A 21,292-nucleotide genomic window follows, 5' to 3' on the forward strand; every position below is an offset into this window, starting at 1 on the left:
CCAAAACGATGATTGCAATCAACGATATTATCAGGATAATCAAAATATGCTTACAACTTTTAGAATGCCACTTTTGTTGTAACCACTTACACAGTACCCACCCAGCATCCCTATTGTTGTAACCACTTACACAGTACCCACCCAGCATCCCTATTCCCAGCAAGGGCCACATCCAAAAGATCCGGCCGTGGATGGGCCGGATGATTATAATGATAATGATAATGATTATCGTCCTATCCCTATTCACTGCGTTGCGTTGTGTCGTGCGTGGCTCTCAGCTCTCTCTGTATGAAAATCCTCCATATTTCAGCGTTTGCCATGTTTCGTGTATTTTCATGAAGCAGTGCCTTATACGTCGTCATGCAAGAGTGTCGTGCAACAGTAAGGAAAAATTGCCACTCCGCTCTTTTCCCTGCAGACTCTATCCTCGCCATGCCAGCGCCATGAACAACCTGGGTACCCTGACGCGCCACCCGGAGGAGGCCGAGCGCTACTACAGGAGAGCCCTGGACATCAACCCTCAGCACAACAGAGCCCTCTTTAACCTGGGGAACCTGCTCAAGTAAGAAACGCGTGCGTGCGTGAGTGCGTGTGTGCAATACGGATACTTTGAATGAGTTTTGAGCTACAGTAAAACGTTTGGGGAAACCACTGATTTACACTGGTTTCATAATGCTGTGTTCCAGGTCCCAGAACAAGGAGGTGGAAGCCGAGGCTCTGCTGAAGGACTCCATTCGGTTTGGGCCGCACTTCGCCGACGCCTACTCCAGCCTTGCGTCACTCTTCGCTGAACAGGTCAAACACACTGACCTTTTGACCGGTGATACTACTATACAGTACAAATAGGCGTAGTGGAGCCTATTGTATATGTATACTGTACTGTAATGTTATGCTGAAATATAACGTCAAAGTAGAAGATGACATAGATATGTTATAGTGAAATTAACAATGTAATTTAGGGGTGCTGTGGATTAAAACAAAGTATGTACAGGGGCAACTATCACACTCTGGCCCCTTTTCCACCAAAATAACTTTGGTTCTAGAACTGGTTCCGTTCTAGAGTCTTGAAACCTTGGTGCTTTCACGGAACAGGCTGCCATTTTTTTGATCCAGTTCCGAACTTTTTAAGCCCAGACCACACCAATGGGTCGATAAAACGTTTTCAGTGTTCGTTCCCAGTGGTGTGATATGTCCTGTTGCGTGTAGTAGACCCATGTAGACGCATGTAGCCGCAAGTCGAGTCGAGTGATTCAATTAGTTCAATTCAATGGTTGCTTGCAACTACACGTGTCTACATGGGTCTACTCGCAACCGGTTGGTTGCAAGGAGTTGCATGGCAACCCATTGGTATGGTTTTGGGCTTTCGAGTCCTGAACAAATTTATTTTCAGTGGATATTAGGCGAAAAAACAACCGAACCAGTTCAACCCCGATAGAAAGGGGGCCCTTTTGTTCTCTGCTACCTGGATCCGGATTTAAAAAAGTGAGGGTGCTCTTATCATCATACATCATCACAATCCGGCCAAGTCCAATAATTACTAATCACTTGTGGCATCCTCAATTTTCTGTCCTCACTTTTTCTCCTCAATGCGTACTTTGCTCAGCCAATCAAAACATTTCTATGGGGTACACACAAACAGACAAAGCTGGGCATAGGAGGGGCTAGCACCCCTCAAAAAAAAACAATTAATGCTAGTTCAGTGAGACAATATATTTAGAATATATATTTATTGAGCATAACATTTTAGTTAAATTATAAGCCAAGTAGAATTACAGGGAATGAATGAGAGCCCCATGCAGGGGGATCTAGAAACAGAGCCTGTATACAGGTGGATGCTGGGGAGGCGGTGGGATTTGCAAAAACTTCATGAGCAGCAGGTTAGCAGCGAGCGAGGCAGGGAGACAGCAGCAGCAGCAACGGTGCACGACCGCACAGCCGGAGAGAAGCCAGGAAAGAGCATGTAGGTTTAAATAGCCTCTCTGATCAGGTAAAGAGTGCATGAGACCTGATCAGGTAGGCACGCTCACGAGTTGCCTGCCTGAACTAGCAAAAGACATTTGTAGAATCAGCCTTGGGTTAACTTGGTTATTCCGTAAGCTTGGCCTTCAACCTATTAGTCTTTGTACACCTCCTCATACCCGTACCGTCTTGCCCTCGTTGTCCCGTAGAAGCGCATTCCTGAGGCCAACCAGGTGTATCTGCAAGGCATCGAGAAGTGTCCCGACAGCTCCGACCTGCACAACAACTACGGGGTGTTTCTGGTGGATACGGGTGAGTTCGACTCACTGCTGCATCCGTGCGCCACTGTTTTAAATGCAGTGGTTCACAGTGTGGGGTGTCCGGGGACCCCCTGGGGGGCCTCGAGGGTTTTTTTGTTTTTTTATCCCATTTAGACCTGACCTCGATTCTACAAATGTCTTCTAAATCATGACGGTTTTCTGAAAAATCTCAAGTTTCTATGTCAAACATTTTCACGTCATGGACCACCAAAAATATATGTAATTGTCCGCCAACCCCCATCTGAAAATATGTTGTTCCAAGGCACTCGGTGCCACGCTATGAGCTTGTAGATCTGCTATTTTTCCACAGCTAAAGCATAACAATGCTTAAAACACCAGTTTAACATACAGTACAATTAAGTCAACAATATGACTTTTGGCCGAAAAGGTACGGGCTGAAGCCGAAGCTTGTCTTGCCTACCTTATTACCATTTAAAATAGTTCTCACAGTAGCATCGAGTTACTGTCAGAACAAACAAAAGAAAATGAACTATCACAGAGCTTCAAAATACTACACAGAGCAAACTAATTCAAAGGGATATCGGCTATTTTTGAATAGCCAACGCTAAAATGTAAAATGACGCAGATGCTTTCTCGGTTTTTAATGGGTTAATTAACCACATTAGTATTTGATATTTGACCATGATAGTATTTGACTTGAAGTTGTTGACATACAAAATGGCTTATGCATTTCTGTAGCCTCATCATTAACCCATTCTGGGCGGGAACCCCTTTTGGTGTTTTAAGCGTTTCGTAAAACTTTTGAAAAATAGCAGATCTACAAGCTCATAGCGCGCTATTTTTGAAAAATCGTTAAAATGTGCCTAAAATCTTTCCGAAAATTTTCATGATTTAGAAAACTTTTTTTTTTTTAATTTCGACGTCAGGCCTGAATGGGTTAAGCCATTAAAGTACTGGAACGCATCTGTGTCACCTTAGCTTTTAACCACTTTACCCATTATTTTTTTACTTTAGCTAAGCTCATAGAGCTCATATGAGCTTGTAGATCTGCTATTTTTGAAAAGTCGTGAAAATGTGTGCAAATCTTTGAATATAATTATTCTTTCACAGCAAACATTTTTAACTCATCTTTGCTTCTTTTTGTTTGTTTGCTGCTGAAATGGTTTGAGAACCACTGACATAGAAACATAGGTTTTTCAGAAAACTGTCAGGATTTAGAAGACATTTTGTAGAATCTGGTCTCAGTCCTAAATGGGTTAAATACAGTATGTGCTCATTTGATCGTCATTCCTGTCCTCGTCTTCGCCATCTTCCTCTCCGTGATCTCCTAGGTGAGGGGGAGCGAGCGGCGGCACATTACCAGCACGCCGTGCGTCTCAAACCGGCCCACTATGTCGCCATGGTCAACCTAGGCCGACTCCTCCGTTCCTCCAATGACAACAAAGGGGCGGAGACATGGTACAAGAGGTGAGAGTGTGGACACAGGGCCGACTTGACCCCTCCGAGGGCCCTGGCGCTACACAAATCAAAAGGTCAAGCTCGTGCATTGGGTTCGTGTGCACGTAACACAATCAAGAACGACACTTTTTGCGTCTTAGCGCCCAGTGAATGAACGCGCATTGAACTCCCATGGAGCTAGGGTCAGTGGGTTGTGTTAGGGACTGGTCGTTTAAATAGGAGGGGGGGATGGTGCAGATGTGACCTTCAGCCTCCACATTTTATTTTGGGCCCCCACCTCAGACACAGGAGATAAATGTATGAATCTAGCAGCTAAGGGATATATTAGCCCTAGAATGGCTCTTGTTGTTTCATACAGTATGTACAGTATTTCACATACAGAGCCATAGAACGGTCCTGCTTAATTTCTGGTCGGACGTAAAATTGGCGGCCTAAATGTGATAAATGCTCCGTTTGTACTCGCCCATTAAATAATTCCAAAGACGTGGAGTGAAATATGGTCCTCTAGTTTTATATCCATGTGAAAGTTCTGGCACAAAACGTGTATTTAGTCAATTATCTCCACTTTTTCACGAGATGCACACGGACGTCTTTCTCTCCGGGCAAATGGTTTGGCTAACCGGCCGAAATCCTCGCGTGCACGCTCTCGCACGCACGCGTGCGGTCTTTATGTGCATCGCTGCGTAATACGCGATATTTGGGGCTTGATGAGCTTAATTTGACTTTGTACATCTTTGCAACTTTTTAACCATTCCATAATCTCACCCTGGAATTGGAAATACAAAACCTTTATCTGTTTTGTTTTTTTCTCTTTAAAGTTGCAATTTGATTTTCCCCTTAAATTATAATCCTCCTCCTGGTCTCTAAACAGTTTGTGTATGTTCCTGTGTGACTGAGGTAATAACACGCCTGCTTGCATCATGTTAAATGTCTTTTGTTTGCCCCACCCAGGGCACTGCAGGTGACGAGGAAGGTCGACATCCTGACGCCACTAGGGGCGCTCTACTACAACACTGGCCGCTATGAGGAGGCTCTGCAGGTGTACAGGGAGGCTGCTGGACTAAAGCCTGACAGCACTGACATCTGGCTGGCCCTGGTGAGAGCACAAGCACGCATGTTGATGTTGTCGCCCGAAACCATGACCAAGAATCTACCCTTTTTTTTTTCACTGACGTAATGAATAAAATCTAAGCTATGATAACTAAAACTATTAAGTCTAAATATATTGACAATTTTGGCAACAAATACAAACTAGACTAAAATGTTAGCGAGGGACTTGTGGAGAAGAGATCCAGTAGAACAAAAAGATACGTCATTTTACGTTTGGTTGCGCGCACTCTGGACGTTTTTTTCTCTTGCGTCTCCGTCTTCTTCACCTTTGTCAGCCTTCTGATTGGTCCCTGACTGACAAATCGGCAGGCTCTTTCTGACTTGTTCCACCCTGGTTCCGCCTTGTTTATGTTGAATTTGCTATAACAGCAAAAAAACTAAAAACAAACATGATATGCCCAGTCACCGTGCTGCGCCTGTGATGTTCCTTTTTTACTGAAACCAAGTTTAAAATAAGAATTGAACGCACAGAATATCAATATGAAGCAGCTGAAAAACACGTTATTTCAATGGTAGTGGATGGAGAGAAAGGATTTTTGTCCAACCACGAAACGGCAACCAATCGGTGCGAAGAGGGGCACAACCATGGGCGGGACTTGACAAAGGGTGAATTGGTTCTAATAGATGTGCTATTTTCAGCATGCAACCAAGTGTAAAATCAGCAGGGGTCATCATCACCATGCTGGACATTTTTGTCAAAATGTCATTTTTGTCATGGACATACAAAATGACCGGACAATAATATAACACATAAAGAGATAACCCTGAATGAGCATAACCGGTCTGTAACTCTGAGAGTGTACAAATGGAACCAAATGGACCCATTTGGTTCCATTTGTACACTCTCAGAGTTATGGTCCTTGCAAATAAAACATTTGAGAACCACCACTCAAATCAGTGTCATACATAGACATGCAGTAATTGTGTCTTATGCCGCCAGACAAGACCAAGTCTTTGTTGATGACCCCTGAAAATCAGCCATTACGACGGCATCAAGGCGTGACAATACGCACGCGTCCAGACATGGCAACCCAGCGTCTGGGTGGTGGTATCCAGCAGTACTCACATTTCTTACTTGAAATGTGAGTACTTCTTACTTAAAGGCATCGATACTGAAATGTAGAAATAAATACTCTGTTACAAGTAAAAGTGAAACAAGTCGAAAGTACTCATCATGCAGAAAGTTTTCAAATGTGTACTATTTTCAAATGGCAAAATGTATAGGGCGGGTAATGTATCTACAAAGTAACTAAAGTTTTAAAATAATTGTAGTGGAGTAAAAGTATTTGCCTCTGAGATGTAGTGGAGTAGAAGTAAAAGTACTGAACATTTGCAATACTGTAAACAGTAAGTAAAGTAAAGCAAAAGAATACCTCAGAATTATACTTAAGTACAATACATGTTCTGTCTCCCCACACACACCTCTCCGCTCAGGCCCAGGTTTTAGCGATGGCAGGACGAACTAAAGAGGCAGAGAAGATGACAATGGGAATCATATCTAAACAGGGCAGCTGTATCGAATGTTACCGCCTCCTGTCTGCAATTTACAGCAAGCGCGGCAACTACACAGAGGTATCCATTTGTGTTTGTGTGTGTGTGTGTGTGTGTGTGTGTGTGTGTGTGTGTGTGTGTGTGTGTGTGTGTGTGTGTGTGTGTGTGTGTGTGTGTGTGTGTGTGTGTGTGTGTGTGTGTGTGTGTGTGTGTGTGTGTGTGTGTGTGTGTGTGTACACACACACTTGCTTGTGTGTGTGTGTGTTGGGGAGATGAGTTACTGAAGCCGTCTTGGTTTTATATTTCTCTCTGTTGTTGTGGTGTTACAGTTATGCCAATGTTGCTTATTTTGTGTATTGTGTATGGCTTTTAATGGTTTTGGGAGATGAATGCAGAAGCTTGTCTAACTCAATGCAACTCAAGTTACTCAACAACAGAAATCACAGTTCAACAACAGCTGATTTAAATATTGGAGGAATAACACCAGAGGATGATGACTTGTGAAATATTGCTAAAATGTCTGAATATAACTATATGGTGGGTATCTACAGGGATGAGGGATTCATGAATAGGTCAGGTTGGGAAACTGCATTACATGTTATGTCATGCCATACATAAGTTCACAATGCTGGTATCATTTGGGCTCTAATGCTCAAGACTTTGTCTAAAAAGAAATGTTTGCATGTTCTCCCCGTGTCCCCTAGGGTAGGTACCCTCACAAAAAACATGCAGTAATCCTGGTCTCTAAAACTACCTCCCCCTGGCCAGCCGGGGCGCCTGATGGAGGGGAAAGGAACTGGTCGGAATAACGTGTTCCTTCACGCGCTACGTCCGGCCGGGGAAATTCCCCCCCTGTCAGGTGAAAAGAAGCAGCTTGGACTCCTCATGCATAGAAGGAGGCATGAGGTCAGTCCGCTGCCCCCAGGTTGGAAGAGGAAGTGTAGCTAATTGGCACTGGGTGAAAAAACTGGGTTGAAAAATCGTGGGATAAAAAATTAAATAAAAAGAACGTGTCACGTTTGTCAGCAGAGAAAAAAAACCCGTTGAAGGCTTTCCATTTACTTCCGGCCTGTCTACATGCTCTTCTTATGGTCAGGACACACGCAACCATTTAACATTGGTGGTGGTTTTGTTGACAAGGGAGAACATTAATTTAATCGAGAGGATTGCATCAATTCAGGCTTCATCCTCCAAAATGTGTCTCTTTATTACCACCAACCATCATTACTTCTCTTGCTCTTCCTGCTGTCTCACTCTCTCGGGCATCTCATAAGGGTGGAGCTAAAAAGTAGGTTATTTGTGTCTAATGGCTAAAAATAATGTCTCCACTCTGTTAGTTAAAATGCCAGAGAGGTTTGCTGGAATGACTGCAGGAAGTTAGTTTTCTCTGGGGGAACAGGAGCCCACACACAGCACTGCACATGGCGTTCCAGACTCTGCTAAATATACCAGCTCAGTCTTCCTCCTCTTAACCACTCAAGTCCTCTTTTATACTTAGTTCTTCAACAGTTGTCAACATGTCGCGATGTGACGCATTGTGAGCTTGTAGGTCGGCTATTTCAGGTCAAAAAAGGTGAAATGGCTTAAAACAGAATTCTCTCTCTCTCTCTCTTTCTCTCTCCAAGGCTCTAGATGCTCTGGACCAGGCCCTGCAGCAGAACCCCAGTGATCTATCAGTGAGAGCAGAGCTACACTTCTCCAAAGGCAACCAGCTCAGGGAGATGAACCAGCTGGAGAGAGCCTTCGAGGTGCAGTGCTACCACCACCTCCTCTCTCTCTCTCTCTCTCTCTCTCTCTCTCTCTCTCTCTCTCTCTCTCTCTCTCTCTCTCTCTCTCTCTCTCTCTGCAGTGCTGACTCACTCTTTGTCTCTCTTCCCGTCTCTGAAAAGTAGACTCTCTGGGCTCTTTTCAACTACATAAGAACTGAGTGAACCGTGTCGTGCTGTGAAACATAGTAAAAGTATTGATTTTGCTGACAAATATCTGTGCAGAATTATGTACAGTGGTTGGTCATTTGTGGAAAATAAATGACCCTCAGGTCATAACAGGACCTGACCTGAGTCCCCCAGAGCTCTATGCTAATGTATACAGCCCTATACTAATGTTCTGTTTTCACTTTACATCAAATGTCTTCATTGAAGATAGCAGATTGACACATTTTCCAAAGAATGCCTCACATTATCTACTATGTATTCCTCCCAGTGGTTCCCAAACTGTGGTGCGTGCACCCCTTGTGGTGCACGAGCGCCTTCTAGGGGGTGCGCGACATGAAAAGGCTAATGGTGGTGCTATATTTTTATATATTTTTATATTAACATATTATGCCAATATATGGCAAGTATATGCATAATATAGCCTATGCTGCATATATATGCCATATTCAGGTTCATATATGTGCATATATGTGGATAAATATGTCTATATACAGTAGCTTATACAATTTATATTTCCATGTGGGGGGGTCGGAAGGTAATAGGGGGTGCATGGCCAAAAAGGTTTGGGAACCGCTGTGGCTTACACTATGTTAGTTTAGGGTTGTTTAGGGTTGTGGGATGTTTGAGTCTTTCTGTTCAGGCACATTAAAGCAAAAGATAAAAGTCCCTAAACTTCAAACGCACTCCATCTCTTTTCTTCCTTAAAAGGTGGAGATATAACACCGTCCCACTGCTATCTATCCCAACTACATAACGTCATTTCCCTCAGTTAGCAGTTCTCACAGAACACCATGTGCAGCTAGAGATAACCTCCTCCCCTCACTCTCTCAGCGAGTCAACAAAGACCGGCTTTGTAGAGCAGGTCTTTGTGGACGTTTTCGGCCCTGATAAAGTGCGAGTGCTGACACTCACAGGTTGCTGGTTGCGTTTCCAAGAACAGACAGTAAGGCCTATATCTTGCGCCACCCTTTACCTTTTATCCGTAAGCTTATTTGCCGTATTTTACTATTTAGAAAAACCTTTTAAAATTGTTCAAATAGCCGATCTACAAGCTCACAACGTGTCGATGTAGATCGGCTAGTTGAACTATTAAAAGAAAAAAACTAAATAGTCCAAATTGGAAAGGGTACAAATTAAGGCCCTGTGACTCAGAGTGCTGGGGGTATTGCATCTTGCTGGTGTGAATTTCGGTGTTAAGCTCTTGAGCCACAAGCGGTGGTGGTTCAATGAGTGAAACTGACCTCAGTATCATGTTTTTGGAACAGAGTTACAAGTTGGCCGTCCAACTCAAACCTGACCAGTCCCAGGCCTGGATGAACATGGGCGGGATTCAGCACATGAAGGTAACTTTAACACTGTCCTCGTTTACAAATCACGTATGCAGTAGTGGAAAAAGTACTCAAATGTTTTACTTCAATCTTTAGAAAATAGCAGATCTACACATTGTGAGCTTGTAGATCGGCTATTTTCAAGGTTCAATTAAGATTCACTTTATTTGTCATTTCACATGTTTGAACATAATAAATAACTATCAATAAATGCCATGTGGCTGAAATGTATACAGCACTGGAGTGGTTTGTAATAATGATCAAAATCTACAAAGTAACTACAACTAAAGTGTTCAAATAATTGTAGTGGAGTAAAAGTACAATATTTGTAGCCTGGCATAGCCAGACTAATATCACTGTTTTGCAATGGCAGATTCGTCTGGTTTCCAGGCTACGATATTTGCCTCTGAGATGTAGTTGAGTAGAAGTAAAAGTACTGAAGTGTGTGTGTGTGTGTGTGTGTGTGTGTGCGTGTGCGCGTGTGTGTGCGTGCGTGCGTGACAGGGAGACTATGCAGCAGCCAGGATGTACTACCAGAGAGCCCTGCTCCTCAGCCCCAGCTCCAAGCTCCTGAAGGAGAACCTGTCCAAGCTGGACCGCCTGGAGAGAAGACTGACAGGGGGAGCTTAGCCTCAGAGTCCCCCCCGTCCCTCAGCCGCGGACACGCCGAGGGTACCACCTTGCTTGGTCATGGATAAGGCCAACAGGTGCCCTCGCGACCAGCCAAATGTACCATGCAGCTGGTTAAAACAATGGACCTGCAGTGGACCCTTAAAACAACCAGCTGCCTGAAAAATTGTGAGAGAAGATTACCATGGCAGAGGGCTGCAGGGTATATACTATATATAAGTGAGGCAGGAGAGGGCTGGCTGAGCCACACAGTGGACCAAACCTATCCAGGGAGATTGTTGCCTGAACAATAAGCTATAAGTTCGGGTTGAAAACCCAGTGGGCAGGATGCATCTAAACCACTGGTTCCCAAACACACCCATATGTGGGTCGCACGTAAATATCCCCCCTTTTTTCTTTATTATTACTTTCCCAAAAAAAATGACACACTCAAAATTATTTCATAAATAAAAGTTTTTTCTTTTTTTTAATATAAATTCCACAAATGTAACTTTAAAGTGGCTTGTAGATCTGCCATTTGCACTAGTTTGGGTCCCGAGCAAACGTCTAATTTATCTTTTAGGTCTTTCTTGAACTATAACGTTTGGGAACCACTGATCTAAACAAGTAAGACGCGCAAACGCGGGAAGCGAACGCAGCTCGTGTGTGTGTGGTTGTGTGTGTGTGTGTGTGTGTGTGCTACAGCTGCGCCCTGTGTGTGTGTGTGTGTGCGGGTGGGTGGTGTAACAGCGTGACACACACACAGACATTCAGCCCTTGCTGTCATAGTAAGTGGCTCACTGCGTTCGCAACTACACCGTGCCACAGGGTTGAGACCCCTGGAAAGGACTGGGGAGTGGCGTATGTCCACCCTGCCTGAATCAGCTTTAATTAAAACTTACATCTGCTTTAGACATTTGTACTGTTTTTGGATTCATTTTAAGTTCAAGTTGTGAAGTCCTTCCCTACCGTGGAACTTGATCTCAGATTGCTACTTAATTCCCTTTTCTGGCGATGAGAATGTGAATACTATAGGCTTTATTTTCTTGTAAAAAAAGAGAAGAAGAAAAGGAATATATATATATTATTTTTCTTCTTTTTTGTGTGTGTTTTGGGGACCAATACTAAATGGGTCACTTAGTCTTTTAACCTGAATCATGTCGTTCTATTGTGAGGAGGACGTGACTATTTGACATAACTTTCCAATGTGTCTGGTGACTGTTCACCTTCAAAGGCTCAGTCGGTCGGCCTACATAAAACCGGATTGTACATTTTTGTACGTTAAAAAAGAAAATTATCCCTTTAAATGCAATACAATGGAGTTACACCGTGACCAAACTGTATAATAATCAGGAAGATCGCCTTGTTCAAGTCACTTTGAAGACGAGGACAACTAGAAACACTGCATTCTGAATGGACACAAGCTAATCTGTCATTGTTCATTTAACCACTGGTCTAAAGGCAGCCTGCTGTATACGTAGCCTTAAGCGAGTGTAAAAAGATAGCGCGTGTGCTCATATATAGCTGTATATGGAACATACAGAGCATTGTGGCCTAGCGCGTACCATGCCCCCTATGAAGATTTTACATGATGCAATGTTTGTATTTCTTTTCTTTGCTTATAAATATGGATTGTGAATGACATTTATTGTGGAATGTAAAAAGAAAAGATGAAGTGACTAGTGCAGTGATTGACTTGCACCATGAAAATAAATATATGTTTTTATTAAAAATGGTGAGTCATGTTATTTTTCATATTCCCATTTATGCTGCCCAAGATGCATTATCTGCCAGTGAATCAATATGTGCCTGAGTGTTCCTGTGAAATTCGTAGCAGAGCAGAGCAGTTATAGTGGAACGTACTGTAATAAGTTTACAGATACAGTCTAACTATCATTAATTGTGAAGCCAGCAACATGTTGATGCAAACAGACGTGTACAGTAGCTGCTCGGCCTGCTCCAAATGATATTCCCATTCGTCTGTGTCTGCCCGTGTAAACGCAGCATCGAGTGTGAGGGTTGGGGAACGGATGGAAAGTACCAGTGTTATTAAGGAGGACTCCTTGGCTTCTAACGATATGGACCAGAGTTAAACTAATGTTAGCTCCCATGCTAACTAGTTGCTACGGGACCGTACCCAAGTTCCCTCAGCCCTATGTTCCCTCAGCCCTATGTTACCTCAGCCCTATATGTTCCCTCAGCCCTATGTTCCATCAGCCCTATGTTACCTCAGCCCTATATGTCCCCTCATTCCAAAACAGACAGGGGGGGGGGGGGGGGGGGGGCGCTGTAAGGCATCAATTATACTATAATGCTACCCATACAGTAGTTCACCCTGCAGCAACAGAACACATTACAGATACCAAGTTACAGCAATGACACTACTGGGGTCTACCGTCTAGTCCATCTACTTTGTTATAGCAAATGCTCCACAACAACACAGTGAACGTTTGACCCTAATGAAACTACTATTGTGACACTGCATTCCGGCCTTCATGAATCACTCGTACTTAATTATCTCAGGTTTTGAAATTTGAATCTCAGGTATCTTTCCATTGCATAGTTGTCTCATGAACATAGAGTACAGTACACACCTTAATGGACTGACACCAACTATTTAAGCTACGTTGACAAACAAAACTAGTTTAGCCTGTAGAACTTCTAAGTGACTTATTTTAAAATGCACTTTATGAACAAAATAACACCCAAACCAGACAATTAATTAAAAGGTTTCATAATTACAGTCTGCTTGAGGTGTAATGCAGCTTTAAACAAAATAGCAGACAGTGGCACTGGTACATATCTGAACTCATCTTCTCCTCCTACAGTGCGTGTCAACCACATTAATTCTCAGCTTCAACGATGTTTTTCATACCAATCGTTGCATAGAAGCAGCATGGTTTTGTTATGCGTACACACCCATGGTACTGTGCCAAGAGAACTCACAAATCAAGACAAACACACACACACACACACACACGCAGTCAAGTTGTCTACCGATGTTAACCATCTCAAACCCTCACCCTACCTAGGTCAGATTCTCACCTAATACTTCGTTAGACTCGGATCCTGCAGTGGCAGCGGTGGCCGAGTGGATTGCGGAGCGGGCTAGATATCGGAAGGTCGCCAGTTCGAATCAGCGGTCCGACACGTTAAAATTACCACCGTTGAAGTGCCCTTGGACAAGGCATTGAACCACTTGTATGAAATGCTCCATGTGGGCTGTAAACAAGTATCTGATGCTTAGTCCAGTTACCCTTGGTAAACTTGATTTACCAGAACGCATTTCTTCTCTTCTTCTTCTTCATCCGTAGGGCGGGGAAATTGGGGTTCTTGCTTATTTAATTGGCTGCGGTTTGCCTTCACACTGTCATTCGCAGCAATTGGAAACGCAGCAGGGGGGACCTTTATCAATGTGTTCCATTCATAAACTATAGCCTACACAGTGAAATCTATGGTGATAAAATTACACTCATAACGTGCATGTGTCGTGCCGTCTGGGACCCCCCCCCCCCCTCTCTCTCTCTCTCTACGCACGCAGCCGCCACACACTGTTCTTTTGGGCATGCAGCACCAGCGCTGCATGAGCGCACTGATATAACTCCCCAGTCCACACAGTGACAGCACTCCATGTTTATGGCACGCACAGACAGACAGACAGACAGACAGACAGACAGACAGACAGACAGACAGACAGACATAATATTATGTAGGCTATAATACACTGCAGTGTTTTATGTGTTTTCTTAAGCAATTGATTAATGTACACGTCCTCATTTCGATCAGGGCTTCAGTCTCCTTATTCGACCACGTCTATCCACAGTAACGGGACATCTTTGCGCTGCGTAAAATATGCCTTCTCCGTCTCCAACTGTGTTCAGCTCCTCACCCGCCACATTATGTTTGCTTAATTTCCTTTATTTACTGCGGATTGCATTCACACCTGCACCGAATCGTAGTCAAGTGCGATTCGAAGCGAAGCGAAACCCACGTTTTTGGGCGGAGTAAAATGCGGTTATTTGCTGCGCATTAGGATTCGAATGAGCCTTCACACCTGCCAAACGAAGCGCACTTTCTGACAATGCGCAGCAGGATTCGTTTTAATCGCAGCAAAGCTCTCTGGTATGATGTCACATTCTCACCTAATACTTCGGTAGACTCAGATCCGTATGGGCGGGGAATTTGAGGTTCTTGCATATTTAATTGGTGCGGTTTGCCTTCACACTGTCATTCGCAGCAATTGGAAACGCAGCAGGGGGGACCTTTATCAATGTGTTCCATTCATAAACTATAGCCTACGCAGTGAAATCTATGGTGATAAAATTACACTCATAACGTGCATGTGTCGTGCTGTCTGGGACCCCCCCCCCCTCTCTCTCTCTCTCTCTACGCACGCAGCCGCCACACACTGTTCTTTTGGGCATGCAGCACCAGCGCTGCATGAGCGCACTGATATAACTCCCCAGTCCACACAGTGACAGCACTCCATGTTTACGGCACGCACAGACAGACAGACAGACAGACAAACATAATATTATGTAGGCTATAATACACTGCAGTGTTTTATGTGTTTTCTTAAGCAATTGATTAATGTACACGTCCTCATTTCGATCAGGGCTTCAGTCTCCTTATTCGACCACGTCTATCCACAGTAACGGGACATCTTTGCGCTGCGTAAAATATGCCTTCTCCGTCTCCAACTGTGTTCAGCTCCTCACCCGCCACATTATGTTTGCTTAATTTCCTTTATTTACTGCGGATTGCATTCACACCTGCACCGAATCGTAGTCAAGTGCGATTCGAAGCGAAGCGAAACCCACGTTTTTGGGCGGAGTAAAATGCGGTTATTTGCTGCGCATTAGGATTCGAATGAGCCTTCACACCTGCCAAACGAAGCGCACTTTCTGACAATGCGCAGCAGGATTCGTTTTAATCGCAGCAAAGCTCTCTGGTATGATGTCACATTCTCACCTAATACTTCGGTAGACTCAGATCCGTATGGGCGGGGAATTTGAGGTTCTTGCATATTTAATTGGTGCGGTTTGCCTTCACACTGTCATTCGCAGCAATTGGAAACGCAGCAGGGGGGACCTTTATCAATGTGTTCCATTCATAAACTATAGCCTACGCAGTGAAATCTATGGTGATAAAATTACACTCATAACGTGCATGTGTCGTGCCGTCTGGGACCCCCCCCCCTCTCTCTCTCTCTCTACGCACGCAGCCGCCACACACTGTTCTTTTGGGCATGGAGGCACAGCGCTGCATGAGCGCACTGATATAACTCCCCAGTCCCACACAGTGACAGCACTCCATGTTTACGGCACGCACAGACAGACAGACAGACAGAATATTATGTAGGCTATAACACACTGCATTGTTTTTATGTGTTTTCTTAAGCAATTGATTAATGTAGCCTACACGTCCTCATTTCGATCAGGGCTTCAGTCTCCTTATTCGACCACGTCTATCCACAGTAACGGGACATCTTTGCGCTGCGTAAAATATGCCTTAACCGTCTCCAACTGTGTTCAGCTCCTCACCCGCCACATTGTTTGCTTCATTTCCTTTATTTACTGCGGATTGCATTCACACCTGCACCGAATCGTAGTCAAGTGCGATTCGAAGCGAAGCGAAACCCACGTTTTTGGGCGGAGTAAAATGCGGTTATTTGCTGCGCATTAGGATTCGAATGAGCCTTCACACCTGCCAAACGAAGCGCACTTTCTGACAATGCGCAGCAGGATTCGTTTTAATCGCAGCAAAGCTCTCTGGTATGAATGCGACCTAAGAAACAGAATAGCAAAGCAAACAAAAGGAAAAGGCAACATGGGTGGAGGACAAGAGGGATGGAGTCTCCGCTGCAGAATTAGCTGTCGTCCTCACAACAGTCAGGACAGACTGAGCACATTTATAGACAGCAGGGCCATTACCCAGCTGCTGGGAACCAATGAGGAATAAGGGGTAGGTCCAGGTAGGACCTGTCATGATTGCAGCCACCTGCTTTCAATTGACCAGTCAAGTCATCAGCACCACACCCATTCTCTACATTCTCCATTCACCTCCATTCATGACCTTAGAGAACACAAAAGGGAAACAATATATCACAGGCCACCAACATTTCCAACTCATCACAATTATTCCCAAATTAACTAAACACAATAATAACTAGAACTGCACTCTGTCGAGTGCATACTTGCTTGTTGCACACTAGTAGGCCATAAATGGCCAACTAGTGCGCAAGCAGAGCGCGCAAGTCCTTTCGACCGCTGTAAACTGTCAAATCTCAGTATCTCTGTGAAGGAACGTTTGAAATGATTAATGTTTAGATGTAACTATTTGCTACCTACCTACTTTATGCATATAAACACCTAGTATTATTAAGTATGGTTCAAGTTTCTATCTATATAAGAAATACTGTTTTATCGTTGTAGATATATTCTGGATCCCTTTTTAGTTTTTCAGAGACAAATAAATCATTGATATGTGTTGAAAAAAAAGGTATATAAACTGAATTAAAATATGTTATACAGTATAATTTTTCTGTAAACGGTGGAATCTCAATATCTCTGTGAAGGAACGTTTGAAATGTCTAATTATTAGGTGTAACTATGTGCTACCTATCTACTTTATGCATGTAAACACCTAGGAAAAAAAAGTATATAAGCAAATCTGTGCCTGGTTTGCTGGGACCAAATGACCACAAATGACCATATTTCTTACGTCATCATTAAGAGCTAGTCATACATATACACACACCACGTACTCTGGTCCCAGCAGATCAGGCACAATTTGCTATTTTATTTTTTACTGATTATGTATATAGTATACGTATGACTAGCTCTAAATGATGACGTAAGAAATATATATAGTATATATAATATAGTATATAGGCATATACTATATACGTATACATATATACTCTATACTCTATACTGTATAAAGTGTGTAGTTGTAAGTTGATTAGCGGTATACTGTGGTTACTTTGCGCCAAAAACCGTGACAGCTGTCCCGCCATTTGATGTTTATGCAAGAAAACAGCAAATCTGTGCCTGGTTTGCTGGGACCAAATGACCACAAATGACCATATTTCTTACGTCATCATTAAGAGCTAGTCATACATATACACACCACGTACTCTGGTCCCAGCAGATCAGGCACAATTTGCTATTTTATTTTTACTGATTATGTATATAGTATACGTATGACTAGCTCTAAATGATGACGTAAGACATATATATATAGTATATATATAGTATATAGGCATATACTATATACGTATACATATATACTCTATACTCTATACTGTATAAAGTGTGTAGTTGTAAGTTGATTAGCGGTATACTGTGGTTACTTTGCGCCAAAAACCGTGACAGCTGTTCCGCCATTTGATGTTTATGCAAGAAAACAGCAAATCTGTGCCTGGTTTGCTGGGACCAAATGACCACAAATGACCATATTTCTTATGTCATCATTAAGAGCTAGTCATACATATACACACCACGTACTCTGGTCCCAGCAGATCAGGCACAATTTGCTATTTTATTTTTTACTGATTATGTATATAGTATACGTATGACTAGCTCTAAATGATGACGTAAGACATATATATAGTATATATATAGTATATAGGCATATACTATATACGTATACATATATACTCTATACTCTATACTGTATAAAGTGTGTAGTTGTAAGTTGATTAGCGGTATACTGTGGTTACTTTGCCCCAAAAACCGTGACAGCTGTTCTGCCATTTGATGCTTACGCAGAAAAACATCAAATCTGTGCCTGTGTTGCTGGACCAAATGACCACAAATGACCATATTTCTTACGTCATCATTAAGAGCTAGTCATACACATACACACCACGTACTCTGGTCCCAGCAGATCAGGCACAATTTGCTATTTTATTTTTACTGATTATGTATATAGTATACGTATGACTAGCTCTAAATGATGACGTAAGAAATATATATAGTATATATATAGTATATAGGCATATACTATATACGTATACATATATACTCTATACTCTATACTGTATAAAGTGTGTAGTTGTAAGTTGATTAGCGGTATACTGTGGTTACTTTGCGCCAAAAACCGTGACAGCTGTTCCGCCATTTGATGTTTATGCAAGAAAACAGCAAATCTGTGCCTGGTTTGCTGGGACCAAATGACCACAAATGACCATATTTCTTACGTCATCATTAAGAGCTAGTCATACATATACACACCACGTACTCTGGTCCCAGCAGATCAGGCACAATTTGCTATTTTATTTTTTACTGATTATGTATATAGTATACGTATGACTAGCTCTAAATGATGACGTAAGACATATATATAGTATATATATAGTATATAGGCATATACTATATACGTATACATATATACTCTATACTCTATACTGTATAAAGTGTGTAGTTGTAAGTTGATTAGCGGTATACTGTGGTTACTTTGCCCCAAAAACCGTGACAGCTGTTCTGCCATTTGATGCTTACGCAGAAAAACATCAAATCTGTGCCTGTGTTGCTGGACCAAATGACCACAAATGACCATATTTCTTACGTCATCATTAAGAGCTAGTCATACACATACACACCACGTACTCTGGTCCCAGCAGATCAGGCACAATTTGCTATTTTATTTTTACTGATTATGTATATAGTATACGTATGACTAGCTCTAAATGATGACGTAAGAAATATATATAGTATATATATAGTATATAGGCATATACTATATACGTATACATATATACTCTATACTCTATACTGTATAAAGTGTGTAGTTGTAAGTTGATTAGCGGTATACTGTGGTTACTTTGCGCCAAAAACCGTGACAGCTGTTCCGCCATTTGATGCTTACGCAGAAAAACATCAAATCTGTGCCTGTGTTGCTGGACCTAATGACCACAAATGACCATATTTCTTATGTCATCATTAAGAGCTAGTCATACACATACACACCACGTACTCTGGTCCCAGCAGATCAGGCACAATTTGCTATTTTATTTTTACTGATTATGTATATAGTATACGTATGACTAGCTCTAAATGATGACGTAAGAAATATATATAGTATATATATATAGTATATAGGCATATACTATATACGTATACATATATACTCTATACTCTATACTGTATAAAGTGTGTAGTTGTAAGTTGATTAGCGGTATACTGTGGTTACTTTGCGCCAAAAACCGTGACAGCTGTTCCGCCATTTGATGCTTACGCAGAAAAACATCAAATCTGTGCCTGTGTTGCTGGACCTAATGACCACAAATGACCATATTTCTTATGTCATCATTAAGAGCTAGTCATACACATACACACCACGTACTCTGGTCCCAGCAGATCAGGCACAATTTGCTATTTTATTTTTTACTGATTATGTATATAGTATACGTATGACTAGCTCTAAATGATGACGTAAGAAATATATATAGTATATATATATAGTATATAGGCATATACTATATACGTATACATATATACTCTATACTCTATACTGTATAAAGTGTGTAGTTGTAAGTTGATTAGCGGTATACTGTGGTTACTTTGCGCCAAAAACCGTGACAGCTGTTCCGCCATTTGATGCTTACGGCTACGCAGAAGAACATAAAATCTGTGCCTGTGTTGCTGGACCAAATGACCATATTTCTTACGTCATCATTAAGACACACCACATACTCTGGTCCCAGCAGATCAGGCACAATTTGCTATTTTATTTTTTACTGATTATACGTATGACTAGCTCTAAATGATGACGTAAGAGATATGGTCATTTGTGGTCATTTGGTCCAGCAACACAGGCACAGATTTGATGTTTTTCTGCGTAAGCATCGAATGGCGGAACAGCTGTCACGACGAAGGAGACCGGGCGAAAACATTACTTGCGCGCTCTGCTTGCGCAAGTAACAATACTAATCATAAGGACAGCGGTCCGTAACAGGGACCCTAGCAGGAAGAGTGCAGCACAGCTCGTCCAACATCACAGAACCAGAATGCTGGAGCGGCAGACATGCGACTGAGGCAGCCACGGGACCACTGCGTGTGAGAGGGATCCCAGCTGGAGGAGTGCAGCGTGCCTCGCCCTGCACTACTGAACTGTGTAACGTGCCGGAGAGCTGGACGAAGACTACTGAACTGTGTAACGTGCCGCCTGGACGAAGACTACTGTGAACTGTGTAATATGCCGGAGAGCTGGACGAAGACTACTGAACTGTGTAACTGAAAAAAAACGATGGGTTTATTATATATAGCCCATCGTTTTTTTCATTTTTTCATATTCTTTTTATCCTTGTTTTTCATCATTTTTGACCATGGGCTATGCAGCTTATGGTGTCTATGAGTGGCATGAGGCGTTGGAGTAGCAGCCTCTTTTGTAGGTGATGCAGAGGAGGGAAATGGGTCGGTAGCTCTTTGGGGATGATGGGTCTTTGCCAGGTTTGGGGATTGCAACCACTTTGGCCTTTCTCCAGACAGAAGGGATGGTTTTCTGTGCCATGCATGTATTCAGCATCCCCACGAGCCAGGTCTTTGCGTTAGGTTCCAGGTGCTGTATAATTTCTGCCAGTATGTCATCAATCCCTTTTCCGGGTTTCAACTTTCCCATTGCAGTTTCGAGTTCTTCTAGGTCGAAGGGTTTGGTTTGAGGGCTGGCTGATTGTGGTACTCTGCTGTACGCAGCCAGCCAGCTCCGCCAGTCAGCCAGTGTAGAAAGTCAGGCTGCTAAGCCAGCGCACATCAGCCCTTGCAGTCAGCCATTGCAGCCATACCAGCCTTGCTCAGTCAGCTCAGCCAGGCCTCTCTCGAGGCCTGGCTCTCTGTCTGCCTGGCCCGGTCTGCCCCGCCCTGCCTTACAGCAACATAACCAGCCGGGCTGGCAAGCCAGCCAGCTCAGAATGCTAGCTCAGCAGCAAGCCCAGACAAGTCCAGACTTACTGGGCAGCCACAGCCAGCAGGTACAGACCAGCAGGAGCAAGCCAGGCTCCAACCCTTGCAGCGCAGCCTTAGGCCGGATAGTCCTGCCTGCACTTTGTTGCCTTCCTGGCCTTGTCCAGATGCCTGCCTCGGGTCTTCCTGTTTGTCTCCCTGGCCTGCCTGTCCGAAAC

General features: G+C 43.1%; 1 protein-coding gene across 2 annotated transcripts in view; it reads left to right on the top strand.

Annotated features, from left to right (window-relative positions):
- Positions 1-10,457, top strand: part of tmtc1 (transmembrane O-mannosyltransferase targeting cadherins 1) — a 73,926-nt gene extending 63,469 nt beyond the window's left edge. Inside the window, exons 11-20 of one of the 2 annotated variants that reach the window (XR_014571033.1) lie at positions 419-562; positions 687-795; positions 2,169-2,271; positions 3,572-3,707; positions 4,650-4,794; positions 6,243-6,380; positions 7,925-8,047; positions 9,499-9,576; positions 10,066-10,246; positions 10,315-10,457. Coding sequence is in view for 1 of the 2 variants with exons in the window: in XM_083794520.1 (XP_083650646.1) it covers positions 419-562; positions 687-795; positions 2,169-2,271; positions 3,572-3,707; positions 4,650-4,794; positions 6,243-6,380; positions 7,925-8,047; positions 9,499-9,576; positions 10,066-10,191 (1,102 nt within the window). In the remaining variant the exon portion in view is untranslated. Of the gene's footprint in view, positions 1-418; positions 563-686; positions 796-2,168; positions 2,272-3,571; positions 3,708-4,649; positions 4,795-6,242; positions 6,381-7,924; positions 8,048-9,498; positions 9,577-10,065 lie in introns of both variants that reach the window. The other variant, XM_083794520.1, reaches the window with a different exon arrangement.
- The last annotated feature ends 10,835 nt before the right edge of the window (positions 10,458-21,292 follow it).

Source organism: Protomyctophum parallelum, assembly GCF_964188405.1.
Source record: "Protomyctophum parallelum genome assembly, chromosome: 22".
Taxonomy (NCBI): Eukaryota; Metazoa; Chordata; class Actinopteri; order Myctophiformes; family Myctophidae; genus Protomyctophum; species Protomyctophum parallelum.